Source organism: Gobio gobio, assembly GCF_949357685.1.
Source record: "Gobio gobio genome assembly, chromosome: 15".
Lineage (NCBI taxonomy): Eukaryota > Metazoa > Chordata > Actinopteri > Cypriniformes > Gobionidae > Gobio > Gobio gobio.
The window spans coordinates 48,210,452-48,221,991 of record NC_137108.1 but is presented as its reverse complement, the minus strand read 5'-3'; the positions used below and the strand labels follow the sequence as shown (position 1 = coordinate 48,221,991).

Below are 11,540 nucleotides of genomic sequence, written 5' to 3'. Positions count from 1 at the left end.
CCAGTAGGACTGCAATCTCCACATGCAGGACAGGAGCATCCCTGTCTACCACCGAGGTAAACCGGATGCTGCTGAACTTGGGGAGATGCCAGGAATCCTATAGCAGAGTCTGATCATCCAAATGAGCCACGAGATGGGCTGGGATGACTCCACTGGTTACCAGATCTTCCAGAGCGGTCTCAACTTTTGATCTGATAGCATATGGCACAGAACTTTCATCGTGCCCAGTTCATCCTCTCATCTCTTCTGTCTCAGATAGTGGATCCCTGAATTTAGAGAATCAGGCAGTTAGGGATTAAGATATATATTTTTGTATTTTATTCTCTTATGAATATAGTAATTCCATTTCTCTGTAAAGCACTTTGAATTGCCACTGTGTATTAAATGTGCTACATAATTAAACTTGTCTTGCCTTGTAGGAAAGAAAGTATGACATTGACAGGGCAAATGACAAATGACCCACGAGATGGGCTGGGAATCGCTAGCAAGCCCCCAGACACCATGCAAGCGACACCAATAAAACTTCAGACGTACCTGCATCAACCCCCGTCTCATGACTACCCCAGTGCATTATGAGTGCTTTGGCCTGGTATACTTGCAGGTGGCCATTGCATGCAGGGCGGAGGTTATTATTAGCAGCCAGAGCTGCTGTTGTCTCACAGGTGCTGGATGGGATTTGCGAATGACCCCACCAGGTGGCAGCATTTTGCAGGCATGCACCGCAACTGCACACTCCATCTGGGGAATCCCCCCCTCTGGTTCAAGAGTAGTGAGAGAGGAAAACTTTTGACAACTGTATATTACAACATACACCCTGATGTAACATTCATAAAAACAACTTATTTTGCTAATTCAAATTGTAGTTTAATGTCCTCTCTTTCTGTGGTTTCCCCCTCAACACCTTTTCAGAAACCTTTTCTTTGAGTTCCATAGGCACTAGAGTTTGACCACAGTTTATTTGTAACAGCGGTTTCTGTTAAATTACAATAAAAACTCAAACAAAACAGGTTTTATTGAATACTTGTAAATATTTATTTAATGTATTTTAAAGATAGTGTTACAGTGAATACATGCATAATTTGACTTGTATAATAGAGCCTCTTGTAGTGCAGGAAACAACACAAATGTTGATGTAAACTGGTGGATTTGATTATACAGTAGCAAAAGCAAAACCCGTGGACCCATCCAAAACCACAATCTGAATGAGACTCAGGACAACTGCAATGCATTTCATTTCTTCAATCATAAACACGTTTACACTTATCCAGCATTTGCATATAATAAGAGAAAAATGTCCATTACTTAGAATGTAAACATATCTTTATTTCTAAGATAAATGTGCTTAAGTTTAGAGTGATTGCAGAACTAGTTATAGAAATTATAATACTTTAAATCTTTACAATGTTGAATGTCCCGAGTCTCTCCTACTCATTTTAACCAGATCACCGCCTAAACTAGCTGGAAGGGTCTCAGCAAGACTCACTCATGGAGAGCAGAAGCGTCCGTAAAACAAAATGCTCTTGGTTGGATTGTGTCGGATGAAGAAAAGGAAAGGATGGTCTGCATTGAAGACCTGCGGGATGATCAAACACCGTGTCATCATGACGGCACCGGTGGCTGCAGCCGCTTCGGTTCCTTCCTCGTTGACTTCAACAAAGGCTTTATGAATCACCTTCGACAGCACCAGGTCTTTTTTGGAGGTCATGCCTGAAAGGTTCACCTTTGCCTCGTTAAAAACATCTTCCATTCCCATGCTGATCAGAATCTTCTTCATGTCGTATTTTTCCTCCATCTTGAATCTGGGCAGAGACACTTGAACCTCTTGTTGGCGCATGGCTTCTGGTTTGGTCCACTCCATGAGCTTCTCGTAGGTCAGTGCCTTTTCAAGCTGGATAATAAGAGAGACATGTCACATGAATAGTTCAGTCAAAATGAAAACTGTTTCACAAGTATTAAACATCTAACTGATCATTCACATCACCTTCTGAAGGCCAGTGGTGCTGTCTTCCATCTCGTTAGGAAGGATGATCAACATACTGAGATTCTTCCCGACGTACGGCAGCTCCAGAACCTGACTGTTCATCTCTGGGATGAAGGCCAGAGGAAAGTGCGCCTTTTGATGCATCATCTTCACTGGTTTAGTTTGATTCTGCCAAACATCAACAGAAACACATTATAACCCCTCAGATTCCATCGGGACTGTTAAAAATATTTTTAAAAAGCATGAAATCTCACCTTGTTCAGCTTAAACTGCCCATCTCTGGTGGCTTCCTTTGGGAATTTCTTCTCCCAGTTTCCCTTGAAGTAGATGGCGTTCACCAAGACCAGTCTCGTCATCTCATCAATGACTCTTGGTGGCAGCAGGTCCTTGATCTTCTCTAAAAAACAAATTGGCATTGTTCACTTTGAGAAGAGATTTCAACTTTTTACTAAATAGCTCAACTCAAGAACCCACAAAGCCAAACATGGCCCTTGAAAAGACAATTTTGCTGAACCTTAAGTGCTACAAAAAACATGAAATAACTTTTATTTGAGTGTAGCTGTAACCCCTCCTGTTGGAAGCGGGACTCGAACCACGGTGTGCTGGCATAAGAGGATTGCTGGATTTCACCTTGTGTTTTTTTCTCCACCCATTTGTTGATGTTGACACGAGCAGCCTCTGATTTGTTCATGAAGTCCACCTTCTCCAGTCCGGCTTCATAGTATATTTTTGCGTCATTGAGGAATTTCTGTAACATATCAAACCGATTGAGTTGCAAATGATATTAGAGCTGAGAACATTTCCAGAACCTCCAGTGAATAAACCGAGTCTTACCTCAACAAACTGGTAGGATTGCTCTCCGTAGAGGCGGTTGGCAAGACTCAACACATACGGGACTCCTGGTTTGTTCAGCTCACTCATAAACTTCTTGAAGCTGGAATGAATTTGCTCCTCAGTTATTTGTCCATGTATTGGCTTAGCAGGACATTTCTGTTTGCAACAACAACATCAGATTTAATCAGATGAACCAGACAAACCCAAAGGATACATGCACAACTACAGCAAATACAACTGTTATTATAATCATAAAGTCATGAGGTTAGTGGTTGATGTAAATATCCATACCGGCCAGTGTTCAGGTAACTGAGGTTTCTGGGTTTGCTGCATCATTGATGGATCATGCTGAACCTTGACGCCACATGTAAACCGGGGCTCCTGGGTTTGCTGCATCATTGCTTGTGCAGCTGGAGGATTGTTAAATCCCAGGACCTACACAGCATTATTATGGGAGAATTAATACAGATAATGTCACTATTCTGATAACTTCATCATATTGTGTGAATGCACTTCTTAAATGCCCATTCAAAAAAAAAAAAAAAATGCACTTGAAAAGAGTGATTAATATCTGGTGCTTTATGCTTAATGCATTGCTGGAATTCATTCTGGAAACACAGTTTCCCATTTGTGAAAGCACTTTTACATGTATTGTTGCTTACAGTTTAAATGTTGCATTTAGCTGAACATTAAAGGTGCACTATGTAACCTTTTTCAGTAAAATATCCAAAAACCACTAGGCCAGTGTTATAGATGAGTTCAGATGAGTACTTACAATATCCCAAATGTTTCCAACTATTTGTAAATCGTGAGAAAATTGCTATTGTAAACAAAGGAACCGGGATGTGAGAGGGAGTCGTTGATGACATCATATCTGCGTTCCCCTCGGTTTCTGGTTTTATTCTGCAGAAACGCTTTACTCTCACTGCAGTGTGAACAAGTGTAAACGCACAGCACAGTAACGTCATAACATCATTAACACACTCAGATGTGTCTAATATGATCAACAGAGCTGCGTTACCTCAGACTCATGACCGGAAAAGCGGAAGTCGCGCCGGCGACTGTGGCATAATAAAAGTCCCACTGCTCGCGAGGCTTGTGTTGCGTTCATCTTATTAACAATCGCTCCAGCGGTTCCGCAGCTCCACAACACTCGGTCCTGCTCTGCTTCATACTACAGTAACGTTAATAATCACATCCATCAACATGATTTCTGCCCTATCCCGATTCTTTCCCACCGGCTGTGAGGTGAAGACCACATGTCCCAAGATTCTGCTCTCAAACTTGGCGTCATCAAACTACGCCTTTGTTTTGAATAGGCGACCTCTAGTGGACGGAAAAGTCACATAGTGCACCTTCTAAGTTCTGAATAGCAACTTGGAATATAATCACTCTTAGAAGGAAAGGTTCCATATAGAAGGAAAGGTTCCATATAGAACCTTTTAAGGGTTCCATCCGGTGCATCATATAGAACCCATCATGGGATCATTTTATGGATTCAGATTTAAAGCTGCTGTCCGTAACTTTTTTTTGTGTTCAAGATTTACAAATATTATATAATAACATTAATCCATTTTCCAAACCGTGTTTTTGTCTTACCCTGAATCATTGTGGTACACTTAATAACATACAATAAGTGTATTCTTCTACATTAGAATAACATTTTTTATATTGGGACTATTTTACACCAGAACTGATGTGGAGGAGCACAGTCCCCGTGTGTCTCGCCATAGACCTAAACAGAGAGAAGTAGCTCCGGCTGCAATATTCTTCCGCAAGACGCATGAAGTTCTGTTTATTAACCGCTAGAGCGCAAAAATTTTATGGACTGCAGCTTTAAATCACATTTAGATCACATCTTATGAATTAAACAGCTTTCAAACAATATTATTTTACTATATTATATTACTAGTAAAAATCTAAAAGTAACTTATTAAACATGAAAGTATGCTGCATTCATTTAAGACATTTATCCTTGTATACAAACTTTTTGGCATTCAAACTCGGTCCTGGAGGGCCGCTGTTCTGCAGAGTTAAGCTCCAACCCTGATCAAACACACCTTTCGGTAATTTCCTAGTGATCCTGAATAGAGGGTATGCATGTGACGTCACCTTCAGCTGGAGTGACTGCAGTTACGCCACATTGAGTGGCAAAACGACTGAGAGGCAGCATTGGTTTACAGCGTGAATGCCGCGAAAAACACACAAAACAAGGCCTGACGCCAGAAGGGGGGTCGGGGGAGGCTTGGCCACGAACTCCATGGACATCCCTGTGCCCCCCTCCGGACCAAGAGATGGAGATGGACTTGATAATAGCGTGTCATTTTCACACTCAAACCACTGCCCAGGCAGTGCACTGGTACTCAGGATTTACTGCTTCGACTTATTGCTTTTAGAGGGAAAAGCTGCCTAACACTGCTGATCTAGGATCTGTAATCCATCATAAGAAATTGTAATAATAGCATCTTATTAGCGAAAAAGATTTGGCAAGAGAGCCAGTGCGTTTCTGTATTTGCACTCATCAAATCAAATGATTAAATTTCCAACGTGTTCCCCTTCGGTGAGTAATGTAGCCAATCACAGACATGTTTATTGATTTCTAAAAACACAATGGCCAATCACAGGTGTTGAAGTTAGAATCCACTCACAGCTCGAGTTGTTGTCCAGTGCTGCAGACGCGCTAATCCTCTCTAATAAAGTGTAGACATGTAAATAAGATTCATTGTGTCGTCAGCTTCACTGATTAATATAACGGAACTTTGTGAGATTGCGTTCATTGAATGAGTGACAGCTTTTAGTGATTATAAAGGGAGCACTATTTGCGCGCTGTCTAGGCGATATAAAAAAATATTAATAGGCCTATAATATATTCAGAATTTGAATAAAATTCTGTTGTTTTCCATTCTTGACAAGCGGCCACATACACACTTTAATACATAGACCCATATCCGCATATACATGCGGGATTCATTCTCGAAATTGTGATGACTGACAGTGATATTTATGTATCGAAATCAGGCTCATATGAATGTCAGGAAAACACGATTCCTGGCAGGGTGTCAATATTCATGGATCACTGGATCTTTGCCAAGTTGTAAGGAACACTATATCGAGTCCAACCTTTAGTTTAAACTGATAACTGTTTGTCTTACTCGCTTTTTTTCCTATTAACTCCAGCCACGCAGCAGCTCTTCTGCCACTCAGTCCCGGCTGAAGGGGCATGTTCCGGCGGGAAAGTGACGTCGATGCATACCCTCTATACCTTGATTAACTTGCTCAGGTGTGTTTGATCAGGGTTGGAGCAAAACTCTGCAGGACAGTGGCCCTCCAGGACCGAGTTTGAGGAACCCTGGTCTAGTGTGTTGGTTCTGTTTCATGTTCTTTTCTTGTTTTCCCATTGCTTCTTTAAAATGGAGTCAGAATTCTATATAGAACCCCAGTGAAGTGCACAGGCTGTAGGCTATGAGATTCTGTCACAGTGTGGCGAGGATGAGCAAATATTGTAAATATGTTCATTTGTTAGTGTACTGTTGCTTTAAAACGCAGTTGGAACACATGTGCTTGTTGTGCAAAGGCTTGCATAACTTCCTGGTCCCTCTGTCTCAGTTGACTTTCCCTTCACCCTCTTTTAAAAATAAATGCAGATTGTGAAAGATCACCTTAATCATCTGATCTGCTGTGTTTCCTCTTGCACCGAGCGACACCATGGCCAGAGCCGAGGAGATGCTGACAGGAGAGTAAAACACATTTCCTGATGCGTTTCCTCCGCTGATCTTCTTGAACAGGTTAAGGGAGAAATGTGTGTTTGCTGCAGTCAGAGAATCCATTTTCACAAGCTAGAAAGCAGGAGAGAGAGAGAAATGATCAGCACACTTCCTATGCAAACAACATCACATGCTTGTCAAAGAAACAGTCAATGAATGCTTTTCTCTCATATGACACCAGTTTTGTTAAAATCAGAACAGCACCTCATTTTCATCATTACACATACAGAACTAAAATGTACAAATCATTGTACATTAGATTTATTAGACCTGCTTTACTCAATACATTGTATGAAGGTACTTCTAACAAATGCAAAGTTAGATAAAAGCATTACCTCGAGTATTCAGCAGGAATGATGAAGTTTCCCTGTGTGTCTGAGGTGAATGAATGATCTGCTGACTGCCATTCTTATAAATGTTGCCTCGCCCTGAAGAGCCCATCCTCTAAACCAAATCCTGCCCTTCTGGAAAATGAAAGGCTTGTTTGAATGGTGAAACCTGTCTCTTTGAATGTTGACGGGAATAGTCAAGGGGAGGCGTGGAAATGTGCTGTCAGGACAGATGTTTAATCTGTAGATCAGCAATACTTGGAAACAAAAGCAAACATTGGCATCCCTTAATTGTTGCCAAGAACGTGGATGCAACATCTGTATCATTTCTGTTCATTTTTAGTTCTGTAAAAGTCATATTTTAATCATATATCAGGCTCTCTGTTCTCAGGAGTTCTCAGTTCTTTGACAAGGTTAAAAACAAAAACATTCTTTAATAGGTAAAACCCCAAAATTTTAATTATCCCATGATTTACTCACCCTCAAGCCATCACATTCTTCTTTCAGCCAATCGGAAATATATAAAAAAATATCCTGGCTCTTCCAAGCTTTATAAAGGGAATGAATGGTACCTTAGATTTTGAAGCCCAAAAAAGCGCATATCCCTCGTAAAAGTAATCCATATTACGACCCATATTACGACTATAACAAATGATGTCTCTTACTGAAATATGTAGTAGAAAACCCATGAAAGATCTTGGTTATTTAAAAAATCCATTATATATTTGGACAATGGCCGGCGCCATTTTCTTTGCGTTCTAGGTCGATGACGTAGAATGGTTGCACTCAGCAATCAACTGGCGCTACTCATAGCTATTTTTACCTCAACACAACTCGAACTTTGTTTCAGAGTTAAACAAAACCAATTAATTGCTTTGTAATTGCATTGCCGATTGAGCGTGGATGTGTGTGTGTTTGTGTGCACATGTGTGTTTGAGTGTGTTTTAAATGCTATTACAAAGCAATTAATTGGTTTTGTTTAACTTTGAAACAATTTTTGAGTCGTGTTGTAGTAAAAATAGCCACGGGTAGCGCCAGTTGATTGCCGAGTGCAACCATTCCCAGTCATCGACCTACAACGCAAAGAAAACGGCGCCGCCCATTGTCCAAATATATAATGGATTTTTTAAATAATGTAAATCTTTCATGGGTTTTCTACTACATATTTCAGTAAGAGACATCATTTATGTTAGCCTGACAAGCCAGACCCACATCAAGATGTTGGGTCTGGAAACTCACCATTGACAGGGCTCAATCCGAGGGGCGGGATAAATGGTTGTCTTTCAAATTCCCTCTGCACGCCATTGGATAGCGCCATGAGCACCACAACCAGCCAGAGCGAAGAAGAAGGTGAAGCCGAGCAAACGTTAGTTGATAGACTTTCGCCGTATCCGGTAGGCAAAACTTCGAACATATCTTCTTTTCTTAAGAATGACTTCAGTGCCATTCTTCGTTCTTTTCTCAAAGAAAAGCTTAACTCCAAGTCTTCCAGAGTCGCGGCCAAAGCCAATTCAAAAGACCACTGTTCGTCAGCTTTATTTACGAGTAGCACGCAGAACCTCTGCAACTCTGCCGTGAGGTGCCGTCATTATGTTAAGCCCACCCACCGACTCTACACACGCTGTGATTGGCCTGACCAGAGTTTGGTTTTTCCAGCTCTCAGGTCTACCGAGAGTTGCTAGACTACACTCGCGGCAAAATACATTTTCTGCCGCTAGGGTGCGTCTAGATTTCTAGGCTACATTTATGTTATATTAAGCCATACAAGTCTTAACACAAGGGGATCCCTTTAATAAAGGGCTTTTGAAGCAAAACCATGCTTTTAAGTAAGAAAAATATCCATATTTATAACTTTATAAACTATAATCAGTGTTCAAATTGAAGGAGGTCTGGGGAGCATTAAGGAACCCCACATAAGGCCCAAAAAAATGACCTTGGGGGTTCCCCTGGTTATACATTAAAACTAGAATATTGGAAATGTAATATATAACATAATATACAACAATAGAACATTTTAAACAAATTGTACTGCTGCCGCTCCCAATTTCATAAGAAGCTACTCCAAATTAGATTTGCGCCTGAAAAACACGCCCAAGTGCACATCGTTCCGGTAATGCTTGCAAAATTAAATGGTAATTCTTGATAATGTTTGCATAACCAAGGAAAAAACATTTTTAAAACATTTAAAAAATGGATGTTTTGAATGCCCAGAGAACATACAGAAATATCTTATAGCATAACGTTAGCAAAACGTTCTTGGAGCATTTTTACTTTATTTTGCATAATGCATAATTACATGCAACTAACCCTAAACCAAACCAAACCCTAACCCTATGCACTAAAAAAAGGTTCTATATGGCACCAAAAATGGTTCTTCGTCGTAATCATAGAGGAACCACTTTTGGTGCTATATAGCACCATATCTTAAAATGTTCTGTATATGGTTGCGGTGCTATATAGCACCTTAGTCAAAGAACCAGTGAAGAACCGCTGAAGAACCACTGAAGCACCAAAATTGGTGCTATATAGCACTTAAAAAGGTTCCCCTATGATTTCGAGCCAAGAAGCACTTTTGGTGCCATATAGAACCTTTTTTAGATTGTAGTAAGTACATATAGTTACTTAAAATTACTCAGTATAATTACAGTGTAACAAAAACACACATATAATCAAATACTCTGACAAATAAAGTAATACATTAGGGGTTCTCACATCTCAGTCAAATAAATCATTCAACATTTTCAGTAATGTTCTATATTCTTTCTTAATAGAATTTTATATAAGCCAATGAGGGTTAAGCTTTGTTGTCATCATGTCATTTCCCATGATGCTTGGGGAAGAACAAGTTGGACTGCATTTTTAACCTCTTTGTATCTGATTATTATTGTTCCTGAAATTACAGTATGATATGGTAATAATGCACCAGGCATTTGTTGCATAATGTAATTCTCATGCCTTAGTGTCGTGTGTAATATTCTATGTAATATTTCACCTTCAGATTGAGACATAAAATGTGGCAATGTTCATAGTTGTTCTTATTCATATATCCTACAGGCATATATCTGTCAGTCAGGCCAGCGCTGTTCAATAGAACAGTTGTGAAGGACTGCTGTGAGTCATGTTGGGTGTGACTGTATGAGGGCAGTGTGAAAACCTGCTATCGCAAGCATATACAGTAGAGCTGGTGTAATCGGTGTGTCTTTGGATTTGTGCCAAGTAGATTTTAACGTGAAGCCAAAGAATGCCAGTTTTGACTCTGCAAACCACAAAATGTTTTTGCAAAAGATTTCAGGATTTGGCTTAGAGGATTTCTTCTCACAGTAGTTTTTCAGTTGTTCATGCTTATTGGATTTTTTTTTAGATTGCACATATAAAGCAACTTTATATTTATACTGGAATGTATAGTCACTGTGTGTGTATATGTTTAATATCAGGTTTCTCCAGTTACATTGTCACAGAAATACTGTAAACCACTTTGTATAGTAGCATCTGACAAATGACAGCTTGCTTTTTACTTGTGTATTTTTATTCAATGTATAATAAACAATTGTAGCAGCAGTATGAAGCTGTGAGAAATAAATAAAAATAACCAGACATGCATTCTGGGATACCGGTCTGTCTGAAGTCCACACAAGTCTCCTCTCGTTTCATCCTTGATAAAAGGGGCGGATCAAGGACATATCCGGGTATTTGAACTGCACTTGGCTAGATGTGAACTTTAAATTCGAACAGTAGTGGCGTAGTGACTGAGGGTGATTCAAGTACAGACATATTGAGAAACAGCTTTTGTGTATTTCAGCCCTCATGTTTGTCTTGTTCTCTGGTTGAGTGTTGTTCCCTGTGAACTGCTGTTGGTGAGTTCTTTTCAAGTGAAGTCTGTTCAAGTCAAGTCCTTGTTTGTTAATAAACTACACTTGGGTTCATAAATCTTGCCTCCATTGGATCACTCCATTACATCGGCAAAATTGCAAGTAGTGATGGCAAAATGAGGCTTCCTGAACCACTGAGACCTTGCAGCCCATTGCTTCACCAAAAGGTTCGTAAGCTTCATTTATCATTGCTCACTAGTGACACCTAGCTACTGTGCAAAGAAGTAGCAGACTGGCCTGCACAGAGTCCTGACCTCAACCCGTTAGAACACCTTTAGGATGAATTAGAGCAGAGACTGAGAGCCAGGCCTTCTCGTCCAACATCAGTGCCTGACCTCACAAATGCGCTTCTAGAAAAATTCCCATAAACACACTACTAAACCTTGTGGAAAGTCCTTCCCAGAAGAGTTGAAGCTGTTATAGCTCCTAAGGGTGGGTCAACTCCATATTAAACCCTACAGATTAAGAATGGGATGTCATTAAAGTTCATGTGCATGTAAAGGCAGGCGTCCCAAAACTTTTGGCAATAGAGTGGTGCAGGCAGTTAGCATTGCACTGGTTCCCTCAAGAAAAACCTGATATGATTTTTCCATAGTCTTTTGGATTATCGCTAAAAACAAGCTCTGTTAGCAACCAATTAACAGCTTAAAAAATCCATTGTCTTTGGGACGAGGGAACCGGAAGTGCTAAAATCCTACAAAGGGATGCCATCTGCACCACTCTATATAGTGTATGTTTCTTGGAGGCATCTTGTTTCTGGGAA

The 11,540-nt window shown here is 40.2% G+C and overlaps 1 protein-coding gene across 2 annotated transcripts; it reads right to left on the bottom strand.

Annotated features, from left to right (window-relative positions):
* Nucleotides 1–1,012: 1,012 nt before the first annotated feature.
* LOC307138898 (leukocyte elastase inhibitor-like) lies at nucleotides 1,013–7,025 on the bottom strand. 2 transcript variants are annotated; one of them, XR_013818067.1, is made up of 9 exons: nucleotides 6,915–6,999; nucleotides 6,475–6,651; nucleotides 3,107–3,250; nucleotides 2,816–2,971; nucleotides 2,612–2,729; nucleotides 2,236–2,378; nucleotides 1,982–2,149; nucleotides 1,429–1,888; nucleotides 1,016–1,208 (listed from the first exon to the last, which is right to left on the bottom strand). XR_013818067.1 is itself a non-coding variant. In XM_079837591.1 (8 exons), the coding sequence occupies exons 2-8, from the start codon at nucleotides 6,640–6,642 to the stop codon at nucleotides 1,484–1,486; spliced, it is 1,302 nt and encodes a 433-aa protein (XP_079693717.1). In that variant the 5' UTR covers nucleotides 6,643–6,651; nucleotides 6,915–7,025; the 3' UTR covers nucleotides 1,013–1,483. The 2 variants fall into 2 exon arrangements, 1 of the variants encoding a protein (XP_079693717.1); XM_079837591.1 differs by having other exon boundaries at nucleotides 1,013–1,888; nucleotides 6,915–7,025.
* Between the last annotated feature and the right edge of the window lie 4,515 nt (nucleotides 7,026–11,540).